Source organism: Bombina bombina, chromosome 6 (assembly GCF_027579735.1).
Source record: "Bombina bombina isolate aBomBom1 chromosome 6, aBomBom1.pri, whole genome shotgun sequence".
Classification (NCBI taxonomy): domain Eukaryota; kingdom Metazoa; phylum Chordata; class Amphibia; order Anura; family Bombinatoridae; genus Bombina; species Bombina bombina.
Window position 1 is genome coordinate 282,711,308 of NC_069504.1, and position 25,482 is coordinate 282,736,789.

Below are 25,482 nucleotides of genomic sequence, written 5' to 3' on the forward strand. Positions count from 1 at the left end.
ACATTTTAGAAAAGTGGTTCTGTCTCTTTAAATCTTTGAAAGCCTGAATTTTTTCTGCTGAAGCTATGGTTAAATCCTCTTCATTTTCATAGTCAGATTCAGGATCAGTTTCACCAAAATGGTAACCACGAACATGAGTAGAGGATTGTCTAGAATGGGAGTACTGTGTCTTTAAATTTTTTAAAGTTTGAAAATCTTCTGTTTTTCCTTTAGGGATTGCTTGGGTCTGAGTTATGTTGTAATTTTTTATTTTCCTTTGAGGGTCGGTGCATCCACTACCACTGCGGATCCCTTTTTTAGGCATTAACATTCTGTCATGATCCGGTCTATCCACGTCCAGGATACTCTTCCCCGGGTCAGGGGTCGGTGTCTTCAAATCCCTACCACTGCCCCGAGGGTCTGTTTCCTGAGCGCATGTACACCGGATCATGACAAATTACAAGCAAACAGATCACAGGTGAGGATGGTTATCTTTAATAGCCATTCAAACCCCTTTGTGTCAACATGTGTGCATGTTATCAGGCCAAAATCACCAGGGTATGTAAACTTTTGATCAGGGCCATTTGGGTATTTTCTGTTGTCATTATGATTTAAAAAGAGTAAACACAGTTGATTGATAATAAATGGCTTCAGCCAAACCCTAACCATGAGTGAAAGAATAGTTTTTGTGTTATCATTCATATTCTCTGAAAAATGGCCAAGAAATCATCAATTCTGCCAGGGTATGTAAACTTATGAGCACAACTGTATTTATATTACCAACTTGATGCCGTTTGCTAGCCCAACTCCTCCCAGCTGCTACTTCCTACTTTTCCTCAGTGTGACGTATAGTGCGGTCCCACCCGCTCTATACATATAATTGAAGCGTGCTCCCATCTAGTTCTGCAACAGCACATGCGTTCTAAGCTGATATTGTAGCAGTGAGAGTATAGGTTACATCAGCTATAACAACTCCGCACAGTCAGACTGCTTCAGGACATCTTGTTACAAACAGCTGGGAAAGGTCAAGTTTACACAATACTTTACCCAATTGCCAAAAACAATTATTTTTACATCCCATAAGAATATAATGATGCTGCCTATCACCAGGACATGACAGATCTTTTTAGCATCACACGTATCACTCTAACTGATGTTCTAGACTATTGTGTCATGAAAGTGAACGCGCGTCGCCGTCTAAGCTGAGTAGAAAATTTCGGCTTCAACGCATGCGCATTAGGAGAGTGTGAGTAAACGTGCGTCGTTGACTAAGCTGAGTAGAAAATTTCGGCTTTAACGCATGCGCATTATGAGAGTGTGACATTCAATGTTTGGTCAAAATTACGGATCCGAATCTGTCACTCAAATATCAAAGATGGCGGGCGGAGGAACTTTACTGCGATCGAGGAGATAAAAAGTATTGCATACAAAATGATGAATTAAAGTTCATCTATATTTTTCTACTTTAATGTGAAGGTCAATTTGGATGAATTAGTGCCCGGTTTTTAATAAACCTATTAAAAACAAGGGCACTTTAATTAATCAAAATTGACACTTCACTCCTTTTCTTCAAAAACATACCTTTTAATCCTGTCAGCCGCTGCAGCGCTTCCTCCACCCGTTGCAAGCCCTCTTCGTGGGTCCAAAAAGACGAAACAGGCTTCCTCCAATCACGGCGTTGCATCAGGCCATGATTCCCCCTGGGGGGAAAGCCGTGATTGGAGGAAGCTGGATTCGTCATTTCTGACGTAAGAAGAGGCTTCTGACGGCCGGGGGAATCGCTGGAGCGGCATTCAGGATTTAAAGGAAATTTTTTAAGAAAAGGAGTCAAATGTCAAATTTGATGAATTAAAGTGCCCTTGTTTTTAATAGGTTTATTAAAAACCAGGCACTAATTCATCCAAATGGACCTTCACTTTAAGTGTCCCTTTTCATTTTCCAGCACTTATTATATAAACTTATTATATAAATATAAACACATAATAATGTATTTTCATTAAATTATAGAACTCTATAAAAGAGTTATTAACTCTGCTGCAAAAAATTAAACATGGTCCCTTAATGGAAAAGGTTTGGTACCATTGGGTTTAATTCTTTTGGTATTGCTGAAGGGATTAAACACTTCTGCCCCTTTAAGAATAAATTGCATTTTCTTCGGTATTTAGAATACAAGAATAAGCTGAGGTGATTGAAATCGTTTGCATAAAATGTACAATGTAATTAGCTCTGTAATTACCTTTTTTCATGGCTCAGCAAAATAAATTACCTTAGAGATTTCTTCCATTACACAGTGTTAGCTGCCATACTGCACAAGCACAAATCTGCAAGTCTCTGAGGTTTTGTCTGAGTCTTTGGTAGTCTCTATTAGGAAATAATTTACAACTCCTTTCTCTAGGTGCACAGTTTTAAAACTGATCTATTTTAATGTTTTGCTCTGGCATGAGGCTACATTTTTATCCGGCATATGTCCAGTTAGATTTAGTAGTAATCAATTATTATACAATGAAAACAGAGAGCGGGGATCGCACCCAAAATTGGTATTTTAAAGGTTTACTTATATCAATGTACCAACAGTCATAAAAAGTAATATAAAAAATTATTAAATAAGAAAAGAAGCTATGAGCGTGTTGCTAACACTAAGGGCTAGATTTATCAAGCTGAGGTGGACAGGAGCGCATATACGCGCCCCTGTCCACCGCAGCTCGCCTCTGGCGGGGCGAATTTCCCCAGAGGAATTTACCATTGCACATGAGGGCTATTTTGCGCTCGCGTGCAACCCCGCCCCCTGCCCGCGCACAGCCAATCATGCGCGGGCAGGAGCTGTCAATCTCCCTGGTTGGACTAGACCGCAGAGATTGAATTTCGCCACCTTAGAGGTGGTGAAGAGGTTAGGAAACCAGCGGTTTGATGACCGCTGCTTGTTAAATATGGCGAGCAGGTTCGCCCCTAAGTGCCCAGTACAAAACATACTTCTGGGGTTTTGCCGTTTCTCTCGTTCAGAGAGGGATTGCCTGGTATTTCAGGGCTGGACTGCACTATTAAGTCAGGATCAGACTGATATGCTACAGGAAAGTTCCTCTCTGTGAAAGGCACATGTTGAGCAAAAAGAGGTTGCTCCTAGGGTGGTAATTGGCCATAGAACAAGCTATTATGCTATTGTTCGTTTCCAGGTTGAGCGCTTCTCTCTTTTTATTTAAGTGCCCAGTGACTCTGAGTGGGCTGATATGCTTGCTACTTTGAGAGCGTGCTGTGGAACTATGTGCTCTCTGTAGCAATGATTTTAACCCTCTATGCATATGTGTTACGTTTTTACCTTGTTCTTACTATTAGCAATTGCTGTTATCTGTTGATACGTGCACATGTGATATATACACAATAATAAAAGTAATTTCTTTAGCTCTGGTGCAACCTGTATCATGCTTTAAGCGTTGATTTTAGATCATAGCTTATTTTCTTATATAATCATTTTTTAATCAATTATTATAGTTCAAAATGAAAGACATTTTAAAGCAAAACCTACAGTTTTTAATTCAGACCAAATCATTTATGCGACTGCCGGAAAGAAGGGTGCATCTCACCAACTGGTGACAAGATGGTCTGCACAAGTTAGACATAGCACTACAGATCTTAGGGGTGTTGCTCACTGATCACGTCTCACCACTGTGTATAGATGGTGGTTGTGATAACTTGTTCATCTTGAGACTAGAAGGATTAATAAACTGAATAATGTTGCCCCCAATGGGCTTAATACTTGACCTGAGTGACCTTGCTTCCTTTAAGTTACTCTTATCACTTTTCAGGTTAGGCATTAGGACCACTTGTAATCAAAGTTTCTTTGTTTTTTTATCCCTACATATCTAGGACATTAAAGGCTTTTGACATCCTCAAAATGGGGGCTAAATCAACTATTTCAAATGCCAATATAAGGGTAAAGGGAATACTTGTAAACAATTTAATACACTCCAGCGGGTAAAGTGGATCATTGAGACCAAATTAAGGGGGAGAAAATTCTTGAGTAAATTGTCCCTTTAAAGTGAATGTAAAGTTAACCCTATTTGTTCAGGGTATTGGGTAGAGTTTTAGAAATGAGGCAGAGTTTGTCATCAATTTTTTTATATTTATTTATTTACTCACATTTTAACCTTTTTAAACCTCCAACGATAAGCACAGCTCTCCCACCCACCGTATTGTCAAATTGACTGACAGATAACGATACTTAAAACAACTAATCCATGTTTATAAAACAAATTGATGACTTAAACTCTGCCTCATTTTTAAAACTCTACCCAACGCCCTGAACAAATAGGGTTAACTTTACATTCACTTTAAGCTAAAATAAGCTAATACATTTTTCAATGTTTGTTGCACCTATCATTAAATCAACGTATGTTAAATTATGCAATTAATTAGTGCTTTGGGTAGCACAAGTAAGATTTATAAATAACAGAAAATGTTATAATATTGCAAAGCATTAATCTGCCCATACCCGCCTTGTAAATGTTTTTATGGAGAACACGGCCTACATATGTGCAAGGTTCAAGGTACAATACCAGATAGCCTCTTATTATATTTTGCATACTAGCAGGATTTCTTAATGGGTTATTTTGAGATATATAAATATAGTAGTTTGTTGTGGTCCTGGGCTTGATCCTTTGGCGCCAAATGTACCTGACTTCCCCCAGTTTTGCTTTAAAACATTTAAAACATTGTTGTGAATCTGCTGGTGAATGCCGGGTTTTCTGTGTGTTGTGTTAATAATGTTTGTAATGCTCCCCTGCTGACCTGTCACCCAGGCTGCTCTGGGGTTAACTGCCTGGGTTGCTGGGAACGTTGCAGCTGTCTGTCAGTGTTCAGGGCTGTGGAGTTTGCTGTGGCTTAGGATGTGTACCCAGTCCAGTCTGTGAGTGTGGTTCATTCCTGTGTTTTGTATTTACATAGGGGAGGTTACAAAAGCCTGTGTCACCCTGGGAGGTTCCCAGTTGGTTTGTTTGGAACTATGCATTGTGTGGGTGCTGGTTTAGGGTCCCAGGCAGGGGGAGACCTTGTCATGGTCCTGGGCTTGATCCTTTGGCGCCAAATGTAACTGACTTCCCCGAGTTTTGCTTTTAAACATTGCTGTGAATCTGCTGGTGAGTGCCAGGTTTTCTGTGTGTTGTGTTAAATATAGTAGTTTGTATATTTTAAGATGTCCTTTTTTTTTACAAAGTACAAGGAGAAGAATGGAGCACAATGTCAATGTCAGAAAAATCCCCTTTGTTTTTTATTGTATTTATATACTATAAGATAAAAGAAGAAATAAATGTTATAAAAATCTGTACCTGACAATAGATGCACAAATAAAACAGTTACATTTATAACATTTAAATTATTTTAATAAAATCAGTTTGACTTTTCTCTGTAGTTAAACACACGCACACAAACAGCTCAGTTAATAAAAACACGTAGGTGGGCTTCACATGGGCTACTTATACAGGAACTAAGATTGGGCTAACTAAATTACATTTCTACTACCCAGGGCCAGAAGGCTTTCTTAGTAAAGATACTACAGAAGCAGCAGTAACAGTAGTCACAGTCATCAGCATTCAGCTAAACGAAAACGTCTCCATTAACTCAAGCCAAGATCTTAACAGTCACCTTCTATTCCGAGGGTCAGACATAATAAAGCACACATTTTACAGCTAGCGCACAGATTCTGCCAGTGGTTTCTACAGATGTGTGTTTGCGTATAACTAACAAGAGGAGACATCTTTACTTGAAAGATAAACCTTTTTAACAATCTAATCCCAGTGTAAGGAGTTTTATCAACTGAATTTCTGTAAGATAACAGTCATTTACTAACCATAAGCAATAAGTGTTGTAAATCTTTTCTTACAAACTTCAGCAAATACCTGCAATTATAAACACTACTCACCAACAAGTGAATTTTTTCATCCTTTTTCTTTTCCGAATAAAATGAACTCCAGTGTTTGAAAATTTCAACTGATTTTGAGTAAATGCTTTGCTGGAAAAAAACCAAAGTGAATTATTTAATAACCTACTTCAGAATTTAAAAAAATAAATATTAAAGCAGTGCTCTAAATAGCAAGAGAATTAAAAAAGCAACCAGTGATTGCCAGTTATGCACATATGCCTCCTGTGATTGGCTCAGGGGTCATGTTCAGCACCAGTCTAGTGTTGACTTTAACCCTGTTGCAGAAGTTAAAAGGACATGAAAGGCTAACTTTAAGTTTCATGATTTAGACAGAACATGTCATTTTAAAACATTTTCCAGCTAAAAGGGACAGTCAACACCAAAAATGTTATTATTTAAAAACATAGATAATCCTTTTATTTACCATTCCCCAGTTTTGCATAACCAACACTGGTATATTAATATACTTTTTTACCTCTGTGATTACCTTGTATCTGAGCTTCTGCAGACGGCCTACTTATCTCAGATCTTTTGATAGACTTGCATTTCAAGCAATTAGTGCTGACTCTTAAATAACTCCACGGGAGTGAGCACAATGTTATCTATATGGCACACATTAACAAACAGTACATTTTATTAGCTATTTACAGCCAGAGAGTAAGAGAAGAGGTGGACTGCAGAGCCTTAGAAATCAGCCTATGAGCCTACCTAGGTTTAGCCTATAACCAAAAAACAAAATGTATGCTTACCTGATAAATGTATTTCTTTCTTGACACGGTGAGTCCACGGAATCATCAATTACTGTTGGGAATATCACTCCTGGCCAGCAGGAGGAGAAATAGCAGTAAGAAACAAAACCTTCCAAGATAATAACTTAATATCTATGGAATGCATAGGCTTAAACTGAGCCTGTTGCAAAACTTTTAGAAAAAGGTTAAGGCCCCAAGGAGGAGCAACTGGTTTAAATACAGGCCTGATTCTAACCAGGGCCTGACAAAAGGATTGTGCATCCGGCATGTCCGCCAAATGCTTGTGTAGCAGAATGGATAGAGCAAACATCTGACCCTTGAGGGTACTGACAGATAACCCCTTCTCGAGGCCTTCCTGGAGAAAAGATAAGATCCTTGGGATCCTGACCTTACTCCAAGAAAATCCTTTAGACTCACACAAATAAAGATATTTCCGCCATATCTTATGGTAAATCTTTCTAGTGACAGGCTTACGAGCCTGAACCATGGTCTCAATGACCGATTCAGAAAATCCTCGCTTAGCTAAAATCAAGCATTCAATCTCCAAGCAGTTAGCTTCAGAGAAACGAGATTTGGAAGAAAGAAGGGCACCTGAAGCAGAAGGTCCTTCCTCAGAGGTAGTCTCCATGGAGGTAGAGACAACATCTCTACTAGATCTGCATATCATATCCTGAGAGGCCACGCAGGAGCTATTAGAATCACAGATGCTTTCTCCTGCTTGAGCGATGACCAGCGGAAGAAGAGCAAACGGAGGAAAGAGATATGCCAACCTGAAGTTCCAAGGAACTGCCAGAGCATCTATCAGAAAGGCTTGAGGATCTCTCGACCTCGAACCGTACTTTGGGAGCTTGGAGTTCTGACGAGATGCCATAAGATCCAATTTTGGTAACCCCCATTTGGTTGTTGACTTGGAGAACACTTCCAGATGGAGCTCCCACTCCCTGGGATGAAAAGTCTGTCTGCTCAGGAAGTACGCTTCCCAATTGTCCACTTCTGGGATGTGGATGGCAGATAGACAGCAATTGTGAGCCTCCGCCCGCTGGATGATCTGTGCCATCTCCTTCATGGCTAAGGAACTCTGAGTTCCCCCTTGGTGGCCACTGAGGTTATGTTGTCCGTCTGAAACCTGAGAAACTGGGCTAGAGCCAGCTGAGGCCAAGCCATCAAGGCATTGAAGATCGCTCTCAACTCCAGAATGTTTATGGGGAGAGCAGATTCCTCCTGAGACCAAAGTCCCTGCACCTTCAACGAGTCCCAGACTGCTCCCCAACCCAACAGGCTGGCATCCGTGGTCACAATTACCCAAGAGGGTCTCTGAAAACACGTCCCCTGGAACAGATGCTCTTGATAGAGGAAATCTTAAACAGACACCTAAACTTCACCTCCTCCTTGCACTGAAGGCAAAGAGAATGACTGGGGCTTATGGGAAGAGAAGTGATACTTATCAGCTTTGCTGTGGTGCTCTTTGCCTCCTTCTGCTGGCCATGAGTGATATTTCTAACAGTAATTGATGATTACGTGGACTCACCGTGTCATAAGAAAGAAATACCAAGAGAGAAAAGCAAATTTGATGATAAATGTAAATCGGAATCATGAAAGCTTTGGACTTAACTGTCCCTTTAACTTATTAAATATACTTAATTTGCTAGGTAACCTTTGTTAAAAAGTATACTTAGGTAGGCTAAGGAGCATGCACGTGTCTTGAGCACTATACGGCATAAGCGTCTACAACAATTTATACTGCAATCTAATGAGGATATTCAAAGAGGCTGAAACTTCTGTTTATAATCACCTAGATTTAGAGTTTTGCGGCCAAAGGGGTGCGTTAGCTACGCGTGTTTTTTTTCTAGCGCTGCTTCTAAACAACACTGGTATTTAGAGTTCTCTGAAGGGCTGCATTAGGCTCCAAAAAGTGAGCGTACAGGCATATTTACCGCCACTTCAACTCTCAATACCAGCGTTGCTTACAGTAGCGGCTAGCTGGAAAAACGTGTTCGTGCACGATTCCCCCATAGGAAACAATGGGGCAGTTTGGGCTGAAAAAAAACCTAACTCCTGCAAAAAAGCAGCGTTCAGCTCCTAACGCAGCCCCATTGTTTCCTATGGGGAAACACTTTCTAAGTCTGCACCTAACACCCTAACATGAACCCCGAATCTAAACACCCCTAACCTTACACTTATTAACCCCTAATCTGCCACCCCCGCTATCGCTGACACCTGCATTTTATTATTAACCCCTAATCTTCCGCTCCGGACACCGCTGCAACCTACATAATCCCTATGTACCCCTAATCTGCTGCCCCTAACATCGCCGACACCTACATAATATTTATTAACCCCTAATCTGCCCCCCCCCAATGTCGCAGCTACCTAACTACACTTATTAACCCCTAATCTGCCGACCGGACCTTGCCGCTACTCTAATAAATGTATTAACCCCTAAAGCTAAGTCTAACCCTAACCCTAACACCCCCCTAAATTAAATATAATTTTAATCTAACGAAATAATTAAATATTATTAACTAAAGTCTTCCTATTAAAAACTAAATACTTACCTGTAAAATAAACCCTGAAAATGAGATTAAAATCCAGCACTCAGACCCAAGGTGTGTGCAAGCTAGCATAGGATCACTGCAAGGATCCAAACAGTATCCAAAATCTTCAAAGAATGCAGCAGCACCACTTCTCATATAAAAAGTTCCTTTATTAAACACATAGTAGGAACAGGTAAAATAGAACGACGTTTCGGGTGGTTATCCCTTAGTTGTGTGAACATGACTAAGGGATAACCACCCGAAACGTCGTTCTATTTTACCTGCTCCTACTATGTGTTTAATAAAGGAACTTTTTATATGAGAAGTGGTGCTGCTGCATTCTTTGAAGATTTTGTAAAATAAACCCTAATATAGCTACAATATAACGAATAATTATATTGTAGCTATTTTAGGATTTATATTTATTTTACAGGCAACTTTGTATTTATTTAAACTAGGTACAATAGCTATTAAATAGTTATTTACTATTTAATAGCTACCTAGTTAAAATAATTACAAAATTACCTGTAAAATAAATCCTAACCTAAGTTACAATTAAACCTAACACTACACTATCAATAAATAAATTAAATCAATTAACTACAATTACCTGCAATTAAATAAACTAAATTACAAAAAACAAACACTAAATTACAAAAAATAAAAAAAAGATTACAAGAATTTTAAGCTAATTACACGTACTCTAAGCCCCCTAATAAAATAACAAAGCCCCAAAAAATAAAAAAATGTCCCTACCCTAATCTAAATTAAAAAAGTTAACAGCTCTATTACCTTACCAGCCCTTAAAAGGGCTTTTTTGCGGGGCATGCCCCAAAGAAATCAGCTCTTTTGCCTGTAAAAAAAACCACAATACCACCCCCCAACATTACAACCCACCACCCACATACCCCTACTCTAACCCAAACCCCTCTTAAATAAACCTAATACTACCCCCCTGAAGATCTCCCTACCTTGAGCCGTGTTCACCCAGCCGGGCACCGATGGACCAAAAGAGGGCATCCGGAGCGGCAGAAGTCTTCATCCTATCCGGGCAGAAGAGGACATCCGGACCGGTAGACATCTGCATCCAAGCGGCATCTTCTATCTTCATCCATCCGGAGCGGAGCGCAGCCATCTTCTTCCAGCCGACGCAGATCCATCCTTCTTCCATGATGCCTACTCGCCGAATGAAGGTTCCTTTAAATGACGTCATCCAAGATGGCGTCCCTCGAATTCCGATTGGCTGATAGGATTCTATCAGCCAATCAAAATTAAGGTAGGAAAAATCTGATTGGCTGATTGAATCAGCCAATCAGATTGAGCTTGCATTCTATTGGCTGTTCCGATCAGCCAATAGAATGCAAGCTCAATCTGATTGGCTGATTGGATCAGCCAATCCGATTGAACTTGAATCTGATTGGCTGATTCAATCAGCCAATCAGATTTTTCCTACCTTAATTCCGATTGGCTGATAGAATCCTATCAGCCAATCAGAATTCGAGGGACGCCATCTTGGATGACGTCATTTAAAGGAACCTTCATTTGGCAAGGGCAGATTAGGGGTTAATAAATATTATGTAGGTGTCAGCGATGTTAGGGGCATCAGATTAGGGGTACATAGGGATAATGTAGGTTGCGGCGGTGTCCGGAGCGGAAGATTAGGGGTTAATAATAAAATGCAGGTGTCAGCGATAACGGGGGCGGCAGATTAGGGGTTCATATGGATAATGTAGGTGGCGGCGGAGTGCGGTCAGCAGATTAGGGGTTAAAAATATTTATTATAGTGGCGGCGATGTGGGGGGACCTCAGTTTAGGGGTACATAGGTAGTTTATGGGTGTAAGTGTACTTTAGAGCACAGTAGTTAAGAGCTTTATAAACCGGCGTTAGCCCATAAAGCTCTTAACTACTGACTTTTTCTGCGGCTGGAGTCTTGTCGGTAGAGGGTCTACTGCTCACTTCAGCGAAGACTCTAAATACCTGCGTTAGGAAGATCCGATTGAAAAGATAGGATACGCAATTGGCGTAAGGGGATCTGTGGTATGGAAAAGTTGCGGCTGGAAATTGAGCGTTAGACCCTTTTCTGGCTGACTCTAAATACCAGCGGCCGGCCAAAAGCAGCGTTAGGACCCCTTAACGCTGCTTTTGACGGCTACCGCAGAACTCTAAATCTAGGCGAATGTGATTCTAGGTTTTAAAAATGAATCCAGATAACTCACAGACAACTGAAAAGTTACCATCACAACATCCTGGATAGGCTAATCTTAAGAGACACTAATCCATTTAATAAGCTAATTCTTGACACATGAAAACTATAAACAAGTAACAAAAATCTAACTCAAGTTATATTTATCAAGCAGATTTGAAAGGCAGCTTCTGTGGATAAATTCACAAAGGTGACAAACACATTGACAGCAGAATGGGAACTACATATTTTATCTGTAGACAGTATTCTTAAAGGGACAGTCAAGTCCAAAAAAAAATTTCATGTTTCAAATAGGGCATGTAATTTTAAACAAAATTTCCAATTTACTTTTATCACCAATTTTGCTTTGTTCTCTTGGTATTCTTAGTTGAAAGCTAAAACTAGGAAGGCTCATATGATAATTTCTAAGCCCTTGATGACTGCTTCTTATCACATGCTTTTTTTTATTTGCTTTTCACAACAAGGGAGAGCTAGTTCATGCCAGCCATATAGAGAACATTGTGATAACGCCCGTGAGTTGTGGCAGACACTGCACTAATTGGCTAAAATGGAAGTCAATAAATAATAAATAAAATGTTGTGATCAGTGGGCTGTCAGAAGATGCTTAGATACAAGTTAATCACAGAGGTAAAAAGTGAAAAAAGGTAAACAGTGAAAAAGGTAAACAGTGCTAATTATGCAAAACTGGGGAATGGGCAATATAGGGATTATCTATCTTTTTAAACAACAAAAATGCTGGTGTTGACCATCTCTTTAAAGCGACATAAAACAAGTTGGGATAGAGACAAAATATAATATGTACTTAAATTACTTTTCCTGCAAATTTTTACTGCAGTGCCTCCCCCACACAATTCCTTTTATGGCTGTATCTATATCTATTGTTGCTTTGGTAGAATACAAAAATGCATAGGGATTATCTGATGGAGCATGCCTATAACCTGTGAACTCGGTTGAAATGCAATGCCTGTGTCTAAACACTGATAAGGGGGGGGGGGGGGATTTGGCTGCCCCAGGCAGCTTAGCTATATAATTAATTTTGCTTATTTTTTAAAATTATTTTTAAAAATACTTGCCAGCAATTTTTAAATATTTTTTTTATACAAACTATTTTTAATTAAAGGGACACTGAACCCAAATTTTTTCTTTTGTAATTCAGAAAGAGCATGCAATTTTAAGCAACTTTCTAATTTACTCCTATTATCAATTTTTCTTCGTTCTCTTGCTATCATTATTTGAAAAAGAAGGCATCTAAGCATTTTTTTGGTTTCAGTACTATGGACAGCACTTTTTTATTGGTGGATGAATTTATCCACCAATCAGCAAGGACAACCCAGGTTGTTCACAAAAATGGGCCGGCAGCTAAACTTACATTCTTGCATTTCAAATAAAGCTACCAAGAGAATTAAGAAAATTTGATAATAGGAGTAAATTAGAAATGTGCTTAAAATTTCATGCTCAATCTGAATCACGAAATAATTTTTTTGGGTACAGTGTCCCTTTAATTAGCCCTTTTAGGATATGCATAGATCTTAACCGGTTTTATGTCCCTTTAATAGCCTCACTTTGACTTTCATTTAAAGGGACACTGTACCCAAAATTTTTCTTTTGTGATTCAGATTAAGCATGACATTTTAAGCAACTTTCTAATTTACTCCTATTATCAAATTTTCTTCATTCTCCTGGTATCTTTATTTGAAATGCAAGAATGTAAGTTTATTGCCGGCCCATTTTTGGTGAACAACCTGGGTTGTCCTTGCTGAATGGTGGATACATTTATCCACCAATAAAAAAGTGCTGTCCAGAGTACTGAAACAAAAAAAAAAGCTTAGATGCCTTCTTTTTCAAATAATGATAGCAAGAGAACAAATAAAAATTGATAATATGAGTAAATTAGAAAGTTGCTTAAAATTGCATGCTCTTTCTGAATTACAAAAGAAAAAATTTGGGTTCAGTGTCCCTTTAAGGGAAAAGCTGGATTGACCTATCAGGACACCAGGAGAGTTCCCGGTGGGCTGCAGCAGGTGGGGCTGGCCAGCAACAATACAAGGGGGTTGTGCTGCTGTTTCTCTTTCTCCGCTGAGCTTTAGATATTGAGTTTTATTTCCTAGACCATGTACCATTTTAACAGCCCTCCTTTAAATGGTTTCTAGCATCTAATCAAGTGAGACAGAATGACAGAAAGAGACTCATTCATAATATTGGGTTTTAGGGTACCTATATAAATACAGAAAATATGGTTGGTCTTCAATTTATTCCAGGGCTGCTTTTTATTCCCATTCCAACCCTGTTAAAGGGACATTCTAATGTAATCATTACATATGCTAATTTGTTAGAGAATGGTATATTTGCATTCATGAGCTATAACCCCCACCCCAACAAAAAAGAGCATTAACACATAGGTAAAGTCCTACTCAGGAACCAAAAGCATTGCCACTCCTGAGCAGAACATAGCTGGTAAGCCAATCAGGAGAGGTGGTTGCACAAACTTGTATATAGGGATTAAACACATAGTTATCTAGGGTTAATAATGCAAAAATTACATGCTCTGACCAGTAGGGCAAGATTTATCATTGCTATTCTCCTATATTTGCCCCTAAAAATGTGCATGTGAAATAATGCTTCTATTTATCATTGAAAAATGTGCCTGAAATTGGACAAATTTGACTGTAAAATTCTCCTACTCTATTCCCATTCTCCTTGGAGATCATGTGCTCCAAAAAAAAGGGTTAAATTAGATCCTTTTAGTCGTATTTTCTTATAGTACTCCTCATTAATTTGACTAGTTACAAATGTATAATTTGTTTTCTCCTATAGCGGACTGACAGTTCTCCTGTAAATATGTGCATTAAAGTTCTCAATAACTACTGTGGAGAACAGCTTTAGAAATCTATTCTATAACAGTTATAGAAGCAATGTTAGAAAATAAAAGGCTCAACAAGGTGCAAAAAGAATACATAACAAAGCACAATAACAATGTATATTGGAGCACAAAAACAAAATTTATGCTTACCTGATAAATTAATTTCTTTCTTGACACGATCAGTCCACGGATAATCTAATTACTATTGGGATTATATTACTCCTGCCCAGCAGAAGGTGGCAAAGAGCACCACAGCAAAGCTGTTAAATATCACCTCCCTTCCCTCCAACCCCAGTCATTCGACCGAAGTAAAGGAGAGAAAGAAAGCAACAAGGTGCAGAGGTGTCCGAAGTTTATAACATACCATTAACCTGTCTAAAGAACAGGGCGGGCCGTGGACTCATTGTGTCAAGAAAGAAAGAAATTTATCAGGTAAGCATAAATTTTGTTTTTTTCTAATGACACGATGAGTCCATGGATCATCTAATTACTATTGGGAATCAATACCCAAGCTAGAGTACACAGATGCTGAGGGACAAGACAGGGACCCTAAACAGAAGGCACCACTGCTTGAAGAACCTTTCTCCCAAAAGCAGCCTCAGCCAAGGCAAAAGTGTGAATTGTAGAATTTTGAAAAAGTGTGAAGAGAGGACCAAGTTGCAGTCTTGCAAATCTGTTCCACAGAAGCTTCATTTTTGAATGCCCAGGAAGAGGAAACAGCCCTCGTAGAATGAGCCGTAACTCTCTCAGGAGGCTGCTGTCCAGCAGTTTCATAGGCAAAGCAAATAATACTCTTCAGCCACAAAGAAAGAGAAGTAGCCGTAGCTTTCTGTCCCTTATGTTTCCCAGAGAATACCACAAAGAGAGCAGAAGACTGACGAAAATCCTTAGTCGTCTGTAAATAGAATTTTAGTGCACGAACCACGTCCAGATTGTGCAGAAGCCGTTCCTTCTGAGAAGGATTAGGACACAAGGAAGGAACAACAATCTCCTGACTAATGTTCCGGTCACAAACTACTTTAGGGAGAAACCCTAACTTGGTACGTAAAACTACCTTATCCGAATGAAAAATAAGGTAAGGAGACTCATATTGTAATGCCGAGAGCTCTGACACTCTACGAGCAGATGAAATAGCAACAAAAAACAAAACTTTCCAAGATAACAACTTAATATTTAAGGAATGCATAGGCTCAAACGGAGCCCCTTGAAAAACCTTAAGAACTAAAATAAGACTCCATGGAGGAGTAACTGGTTTGAACACAGGTCTGATCCTGACCAAGGCCTGACAAAACGATTGCACGTCTGGTACGTCCGCCAGACGTTTATGTAACAAAATAGACAAGGCAGATATTTCACCCTTTAGGGAACTCGCCGATAATCCCTTCTCCAAACCTTCTTGGAGAAAGGACAGAATTCTAGGAATCCTAACTCTACTCCAAGAGTAGCACTTGGATTCACACCAATACAGATATTTACGCCATATCTTATGGTAAATCTTTCTAGTCACAGGTTTACGAGCCTGAATCATGGTCTCAATGACCGATTCTGAAAAAACACGCTTGGATAAAAACATAATTTATGCTTACCTGATAAATTTATTTCTCTTGTAGTGTATCCAGTCCACGGATCATCCATTACTTATGGAATATATTCTCCTTCCCAACAGGAAGTTGCAAGAGTCCCCCCACAGCAAAGCTGCTATATAGCTCCTCCCCTAACTGCCATATTCAGTCATTCGACCGAAAACATGCAGAGAAAGGAAAAACCATAGGGTGCAGTGGTGACTGTAGTTCAAATGAAAAAAATACCTGCCTTAAAGCGACAGGGCGGGCCGTGGACTGGATACACTACAAGAGAAATAAATTTATCAGGTAAGCATAAATTATGTTTTCTCTTGTTAAGTGTATCCAGTCCACGGATCATCCATTACTTATGGAATACCAATGCCAAAGCTAAAGTACACGGATGATGGGAGGGACAAGGCAGGTACTTAAACGGAAGTTACCACTGCCTGTAAAAAAACCCTTTCTCCCAAAAATAGCCTCCAAAGAAGCAAGGTATCAAATTTGTTAAATTTGAAAAAGTATGAAGCGCAGACCAAGACTCCGTCTTGTAAATCTGTTCAACAGAAGCCACATTTAAAAAAGGCCCAAGTGAAAACCACAGCTCTGGTAGAATGAGCTGCAATCCCTTCAGGAGGCTGCTGTCCAGCAGTCTCATAAGCTAAATGAATTATGCTTTTTAACCAGAAAGACAGAGAGGCTGCTGAAGTCTTTTGACCTCTCCTCTGTCCAGAATAGACAACAAACAAGGTGAACGTTTGATGAAAACTGTAGTAACTTGTAAGTAAAACTTTAAAGCACATACCACGTCCAATATTGTGTAACGGCCGTTCCTTCTTTGAGGAAGGATTAGGATACAAGCATGGAACAACTATCTCTTGAGTGATGTTCTTGTTAGATACCACCTTAGGAAAAAAAACAGGTTGGTACGCAGGACTACCTTATCCGTATGAAGGACCAGATAAGGAGAATCACATTGTAACACAGATAACTTGGAGACTCTACGAGTCGAGGAAATAGCTACCCAAAAGGAACTTTCCAAGATAAAGATTGATATCTATGGAACAAAAAAGGTTCAAACGGAACTTCTTGAAGAGCCTTAAGAACCAGGTTTAAGCTCCATGGTGGAGCAAAAGTTTTAAACACAGGCTTGGATCTAACCAAAGCCTGACCAAATGCCTGAACGTCTAGAATACCTGCCAGACGCTGGTGCAAAAAAATAGACAGAGTAAAAATCTGTCCCTTTTAAGGAATTAGCTGACAACCCTTTTCTCAAAAACATCTTGGAGAAAAGATAATATCCTGGGAATCCAGGCTTTACTCCATGAGTAACCCTTGGATTCATAACAATCAGATATTTACACCATATCTATGTTCAATTTTCCTAGAGACAGGCTTTCATGTCTGTATTAAGGTATCAATGACTGACTCGGAGAAGCCATGCTTTGATAACATCAAGCGTTCAGTCTCCAGGCAGTCCATCTCAGATTGATTCTATTTAGATGGTTGAAAGGACCCTGAGGTAGAGGGACCTGTCTCAGAAGCAGAGACCGTGATGGAAAGGATGACATGTCCACCAGATCTGCATACCAGGTCATGCGTGGCTACGCAGGCGCTGTCAAAAACACCAAAGCCCTCTCATGCTTGGTCTTGACCTCCGGAGGAAATCCCACTCCCCCGGAAGAAAAGTCTGACGACTTAGAAAATCCACCTTCCAGTTCTCAACACCTGGGATATGGATAGCTGATAGACAAGAGTGAGTCTCTGTCCAGTGAATTATTGTAAGACTTCTAACATCACTAGGGAACTTCTGTTCCCCCTTGATGGCTGATGTAAGCCACAGTCGTGTATATTGTCCGACTGAGTATGATGTACCTCAGAGTTGCTAACTGAGGCCAAGTCTGCAGAGCATGGAATATCACTCCCAGAATATTTATTAGAAGGAGGGTCTCCTCCTAAGTCCACTATCCCTGAGCCTTCAGGGAGTTCCAGACTGCATCCCAACCTAAAAGGCTGGCATCCATTGTAACAATTGTCCCGTCTGACCTGCGGAAGGTCATACCCTTGGACAGATGGACCCGACATAGTCACCAGAGAAGAGAATCTCTGGTCTCTTGGTCCAGGTTCAACAGGGGGACAAATCTGTGTAATCCCCGTTCCTCTGACTGAGCATGCATAGTTGCAGCGGTCTGAAATGTAGACGTGCAAACGGTACTATGTCCCTTGCCGCTACCTATTAAGCCGATTTCATTCATGTACTGAGCCACCGAAGGGCGCGGATGGGATGAAAAACACGGCAGAAATGTAGAAACTTTGACAACCTGGACTCCGTCAGGTAAATTTTCATTTCTACAGAATCAGAGTCCCTAGGAGGGAAACCCTTGAGCTTGGGGATAGAGAACTCTTTCCTTGTTCACTTTCCACCCATGTTATCTCAGAAGTGCCAGTACTACGTCCGTATGAGACTTGGCAATTTGGATGTTTGACGCCTGTATCAGGATGTCGTCTAACTAAGGGGCCACTTCTATGCCCCGCGGCCTAAGGACCGCCAAAGCGACCCCAGAACCTCCATAAAGATTCTTGGGGCTGTAGATATCCCAAAGGAAAGAGCTACAAACTGGTAATGCCTGTCTAGAAAGGCAAACCTGAAAAACGAAGGTGATCTTTATGCATCACAATGTGAGGATAAGCATCCTTCAAATCCATTGTAGTCCTCTATTGACTCTCCTGGATCATAGTTAAGATGGTACGAATAGTTTCCATCTGAAATGACGGAATTCTGAGGAATTTGTTTAAGATCTTTAGATCCAAAATAGGTCTGAAGGTTCCCTCACCTTGGGAACCACAAACAGATTTGAGTAAAAACTCTGTCCCTGTTCCTCTCTTGGAACTGGATGGATCTCGTACACAATGTAAGAATGCCTCCTTCTTTATCTGGTTTGCAGATAATTGTGAAAGGCGAAATCTCCCCTTTTTTTGGGGGGGAATCTTTGAAATCCAGAAGATATCTCTGGCATATAAATTCCAATGCCTAGGGATCCTGGGGATCCTGGGCGAAGAATGAAAGTCTGCCCCCTATAGGATCCGTTACCGGATAGGGGTCCGTTCCTTCATGCTGCCTTAGAGGCAGAAGCAGGCTCCTTGGCCTGCTTATCTTTGTTCCAGGTCCAATTGTCTCCAGACCGCATTGGACTGAGCAAAAATTCCCTCTTGCTTTGCCTTAGAGGAAGTGGATGCCACACCTGCCCTGACGTTTTAAAAGGCACGAAAAATAGACCTTTTTTGGCCCTTGATTCCTATCCTGAGGTAGGGAATGACCTTTTCCTCCAGTGATATAAGCAATAATCTCCTTCAAACCAGGCCCGAATAGGGTCTGCCCCTTGAAGGGAAGTTAAGTAGCTTATTTATTAAAGTCACGACAGCTGACCATGATATAAGCCATAGCGCTCTGCGCGCCAGTATAGTAAAAAACAGAATTCTTAGCCGTTAGTTTAGTCAAATGAACAAAGGCATCAGAAAACAAAGGAATTGGCTAGCATAAGCTTGTCAAATATATTCATCCAATGGAGTCGCTAACTGTAAAGCCTCATCAAGAGACTCAACCCAGAACACCGCAGCAGCAGTGACAGAAGCAATGTATGCAAGGGGCTGCAGGATAAAACCCTGTTGAATAAACATTTTTTATCCATTGGATCTAAAAAGCACAACTGTCCTCGCCAGAGGTAGTGGTACGCTTAGCTAGAGTAGAAACTCTTCTCTCCACCTTAGGAACTGTCTGCTAGAAGTCCCGTGTGGTGGCAACTATTAGAAAACATTCTTCTAAAAAATAGGAGGGGAAGAGAACGGCACACCTGGTCTATCCCATTCCTTATTAAAAAAAAATTTAGTAAACCTCTTTAGGTATTGGAAAAACATCAGTACACACCGGCACTGCATATTATTTATCCAGTCTACACAATTTCTCTGGCCCTGCGATTGTACACATTCATTCAGAGCAGCCAAAGCCTCCCTGAGCAACAAGTGGAAGTTCTCAAGCATAAATTTTAAATGTAGAAATATCAGAATCAGGTTAAATCATCTTCCCCGAGTCAAAAAAATCACCCACAGACTAAGCATATTGTGAGGTAGTATCATACATGGTTCTTAAAGCGTCTGTATGCTCTGTATCTACCCCCAGAGCTATCTGCTTTCCTTTAATTTCAGGTAGTCTGACTAATACTGCTGCCAGAGTATTATTCACCACCTTTGCCATGTCTTGTAAAAACAGAATTTATGTTTACCTGATAAATTACTTTCTCCAACGGTGTGTCCGGTCCACGGCGTCATCCTTACTTGTGGGATATTCTCTTCCCCAACAGGAAATGGCAAAGAGCCCAGCAAAGCTGGTCACATGATCCCTCCTAGGCTCCGCCTTCCCCAGTCATTCAACCGACGTAAAGGAGGAATATTTGCATAGGAGAAATCATATGATACCGTGGTGACTGTAGTTAAAGAAAATAAATCATCAGACCTGATTAAAAAACCAGGGCGGGCCGTGGACCGGACACACCGTTGGAGAAAGTAATTTATCAGGTAAACATAAATTCTGTTTTCTCCAACATAGGTGTGTCCGGTCCACGGCGTCATCCTTACTTGTGGGAACCAATACCAAAGCTTTAGGACACGGATGATGGGAGGGGGCAAATCAGGTCACCTAGATGGAAGGCACCACGGTTTGCAAAACCTTTCTCCCAAAAATAGCCTCAGAAGAAGCAAAAGTATCAAATTTGTAAAATTTAGTAAAAGTGTGCAGTGAAGACCAAGTCGCTGCCTTACATATCTGATCAACAGAAGCCTCGTTCTTAAAGGCCCATGTGGAAGCCACGGCCCTAGTGGAATGAGCTGTGATTCTTTCAGGAGGCTGCCGTCCGGCAGTCTCATAAGCCAATCTGATGATGCTTTTAAGCCAAAAAGATAGAGAGGTATAAGTTGCTTTTTGACCTCTCCTTTTACCAGAATAAACAACAAACAAGGAAGATGTTTGTCTGAAATCCTTTGTAGCATCTAAATAGAATTTTAGAGCACGGACTACATCCAAATTGTGCAACAAACGTTCCTTCTTTGAAACTGGATTCGGACACAAAGAAGGCACGACTATCTCCTGGTTAATGTTTTTGTTAGAAACAACTTTCGGAAGAAAACCAGGTTTAGTACGCAGAACCACCTTATCTGCATGGAACACCAGATAAGGAGGAGAACACTGCAGAGCAGATAACTCTGAAACTCTTCTAGCAGAAGAAATTGCAACCAAAAACAAAACTTTCCAAGATAATAACTTGATATCAACGGAATGTAGGGGCTCAAACGGAACCCCCTGAAGAACTGAAAGAACTAAATTGAGACTCCAAGGAGGAGTCAAAGGTTTGTAAACAGGCTTGATTCTAACCAGAGCCTGAACAAAAGCCTGAACATCTGGCACAGCCGCCAGCTTTTTGTGAAGTAAAACAGATAAAGCAGAAATCTGTCCCTTCAAAGAACTTGCAGATAATCCTTTCTCCAAACCTTCTTGAAGAAAGGATAGAATCTTAGGAATTTTTATCTTGTTCCATGGTAATCCTTTAGATTCACACCAACAGATATATTTTTTCCATATTTTATGGTAGATTTTTCTAGTTACAGGCTTTCTGGCCTGAACAAGAGTATCAATGACAGAATCTGAGAACCCTCGCTTTGATAAAATCAAGCGTTCAATCTCCAAGCAGTCAGTTGGAGTGAAACCAGATTCGGATGTTCGAACGGACCTTGAACAAGAAGGTCCTGTCTCAAAGGTAGCTTCCATGGTGGAGCCGATGACATATTCACCAGGTCTGCATACCAAGTCCTGCGTGGCCACGCAGGAGCTATCAAGATCACCGATGCCCTCTCCTGATTGATCCTGGCTACCAGCCTGGGGATGAGAGGAAACGGTGGGAATACATAAGCTAGGTTGACGGTCCAAGGTGCTACTAGTGCATCTACTAGAGTCGCCTTGGGATCCCTGGATCTGGACCCGTAGCAAGGAACCTTGAAGTTCTGACGAGAGGCCATCAGATCCATGTCTGGAATGCCCCACAATTGAGTTATTTGGGCAAAGATTTCCGGATGGAGTTCCCACTCCCCCGGATGAAATGTCTGACGACTCAGAAAATCCGCTTCCCAATTTTCCACGCCTGGGATGTGGATTGCAGACAAGTGGCAGGAGTGAGTCTCCGCCTACTGAATGATTTTGGTCACTTCTTCCATCGCCAGGGAACTCCTTGTTCCCCCCTGATGGTTGATATACGCAACAGTCGTCATGTTGTCTGATTGAAACCGTATGAATTTGGCCTTTGCTAGCTGAGGCCAAGCCTTGAGAGCATTGAATATCGCTCTCAGTTCCAGAATGTTTATCGGGAGAAGAGATTCTTCCCGAGACCAAAGACCCTGAGCTTTCAGGGGTTCCCAGACCGCGCCCCAGCCTACCAGACTGGCGTCGGTCGTGACAATGACCCACTCTGGTCTGCGGAAGCTCATCCCCTGTGACAGGTTGTCCAGGGTCAGCCACCAACGGAGTGAATCTCTGGTCCTCTGATCTACTTGTATCGTCGGAGACAAGTCTGTATAATGCCCATTCCACTGACTGAGCATGCACAGTTGTAATGGTCTCAGATGAATTCGCGCAAAAGGAACTATGTCCATTGCCGCGACCATCAAACCTATTACTTCCATGCACTGTGCTATGGAAGGAAGAAGAACAGAATGAAGTACTTGACAAGAGCTTAGAAGTTTTGATTTTCTGGCCTCTGTCAGAAAAAACCTCATTTCTAAGGAGTCTATTATTGTTCCCAAGAAGGGAACTCTTGTTGACGGAGATAGAGAACTTTTTTCTACGTTCACTTTCCACCCGTGAGATCTGAGAAAGGCCAGGACAATGTCCGTATGAGCCTTTGCTTGTGGTAGGGACGACGCTTGAATCAGTATGTCGTCCAAGTAAGGTACTACTGCAATGCCCCTTGGTCGTAGCACCGCTAGAAGGGACCCTAGTACCTTTGTGAAAATTCTTGGAGCAGTGGCTAATCCGAATGGAAGTGCCACAAACTGGTAATGCTTGTCCAGAAAGGCGAACCTTAGGAACCGATGATGTTCCTTGTGGATAGGAATATGTAGATACGCATCCTTTAAATCCACCGTGGTCATGAATTGACCTTCCTGGATGGAAGGAAGAATTGTCCGAATGGTTTCCATTTTGAACGATGGAACCCTGAGAAACTTGTTTAGGATCTTGAGATCTAAGATTGGTCTGAATGTTCCCTCTTTTTTGGGAACTATGAACAGATTGGAGTAGAATCCCATCCCTTGTTCTCCTAATGGAACAGGATGAATCACTCCCATTTTTAACAGGTCTTCTACCCAATGTAAGAATGCCTGTCTTTTGATGTGGTCTGAAGACAATTGAGACCTGTGGAACCTCCCCCTTGGGGGAAGCTCCTTGAATTCCAGAAGATAACCTTGGGAGACTATTTCTAGCGCCCAAGGATCCAGAACATCTCTTGCCCAAGCCTGAGCGAAGAGAGAAAGTCTGCCCCCCACCAGATCCGGTCCCGGATCGGGGGCCAACATCTCATGCTGTCTTGGTAGCAGTGGCAGGTTTCTTGGCCTGCTTACCTTTGTTCCAGCCTTGCATTGGCCTCCAGGCTGGCTTGGTTTGAGAAGTATTACCCTCTTGCTTAGAGGATGTAGCACTTGGGGCTGGTCTGTTTCTGCGAAAGGGACGAAAATTTGGTTTATTTTTAGCCTTGAAAGACCTATCCTGAGGAAGGGCGTGGCCCTTACCCCCAGTGATATCAGAAATAATCTATTTCAAGTCAGGGCCAAACAGCGTTTTCCCCTTGAAAGGTATGTTAAGCAATTTGTTCTTGGAAGACGCATCCGCTGACCAAGATTTTAGCCAAAGCGCTCTGCGCGCCACAATAGCAAACCCTGAATTTTTCGCCGCTAATCTAGCCAATTGCAAAGTGGCGTCTAAAGTAAAAGAGTTAGCCAATTTGAGAGCATGAATTCTGTCCATAATCTCCTCATAAGAAGAATCTTTATTGAGCGACTTTTCTAGTTCATCGAACCAGAAACACGCTGCTGTAGTGACAGGAACAATGCATGAAATTGGTTGTAGAAGGTAACCTTGCTGAACAAACATCTTTTTAAGCAAACCCTCTAATTTTTTATCCATAGGATCTTTGAAAGCACAACTATCTTCTATAGGGATAGTAGTGCGTTTGTTTAGAGTAGAAACCGCCCCCTCGACCTTGGGGACTGTCTGCCATAAGTCCTTTCTGGGGTCGACCATAGGAAACAATTTCTTAAATATAGGGGGAGGGACAAAAGGTATGCCGGGCCTTTCCCATTCTTTGTTTACAATGTCCGCCACCCGTTTGGGTATAGGAAAAGCTTTCGGGGGGCCCCGGGACCTCTAGGAACTTGTCCATCTTACATAATTTCTCTGGAATGACCAAATTCTCACAATCATCCAGAGTAGATAACACCTCCTTAAGCAGAGCGCGGAGATGTTCCAATTTAAATTTGAATGTAATCACATCAGGTTCAGCTTGTTGAGAAATTTTCCCTGGATCTGAAATTTCTCCCTCAGACAAAACCTCCCTGGCCCCCTCAGACTGGTGTAAGGGCATTTCAGAACCATTATCATCAGCGTCCTCATGCTCTTCAGTATTTTCTAAAACAGAGCAGTCGCGCTTTCGCTGATAAGTGGGCATTTTGGCTAAAATGTTTTTGATAGAATTATCCATTACAGCCGTTAATTGTTGCATAGTAAGGAGTATTGGCGCACTAGATGTACTAGGGGCCTCCTGTGTGGGCAAGACTGGCGTAGACGAAGGAGGGGATGATGCAGTACCATGCTTACTCCCCTCACTTGAGGAATCATCTTGGGCATCATTTTCTCTAAATTTTGTGTCACATAAATCACATCTATTTAAATGAGAAGGAACCTTGGCTTCCTCACATACAGAACATAGTCTATCTGATAGTTCAGACATGTTAAACAGGCATAAACTTGATAACAAAGTACAAAAAACGTTTTAAAATAAAACCGTTACTGTCACTTTAAATTTTAAACTGAACACACTTTATTACTGAAAATGTGAAAAAGTATGAAGGAATTGTTCAAAATTCACCAAAATTTCACCACAGTGTCTTAAAGCCTTAAAAGTATTGCACACCAAATTTGAAAGCTTTAACTCTTAAAATAACGGAACCGGAGCCGTTTTTATATTTAACCCCTATACAGTCCCTGGTATCTGCTTTGCTGAGACCCAACCAAGCCCAAAGGGGAATACGATACCAAATGACGCCTTCAGTAAGCTTTTTCTATGTATCTGAGCTCCTCACACATGCATCTGCATGTCTTGCTTCCCAAAAACAACTGCGCAATAGAGGCGCGAAAATGAGGCTCTGCCTATGATTAGAGAGGGCCCCCAGAGAAAAAGGTGTCCAATACAGTGCCTGCCGGTTATTTTACATAATTCCCAAGAATAAAATAACTCCTCAAAGCTATGAAGTATTAAAAATGCTTATAAATCAATCGTTTTAGCCCAGAAAAATGTCTACCAGTCTTTAAAGCCCTTGTGAAGCCCTTTATTCTTATTAATAAAAATGGCTTACCGGATCCCATA

General features: G+C 41.0%; 1 protein-coding gene across 5 annotated transcripts in view; it reads right to left on the minus strand.

The window, feature by feature from the left end:
- VEZT (vezatin, adherens junctions transmembrane protein) overlaps nt 1–25,482 on the minus strand; it is a 227,366-nt gene that overhangs the window by 110,782 nt on the left and 91,102 nt on the right. For all 5 annotated transcript variants that reach the window (XM_053716889.1, XM_053716887.1, XM_053716888.1 and 2 more), the window contains exon 3: nt 5,891–5,980. In XM_053716889.1, the coding sequence (XP_053572864.1) occupies nt 5,891–5,980 (90 nt within the window). The remainder of the gene's footprint in view (nt 1–5,890; nt 5,981–25,482) is intronic.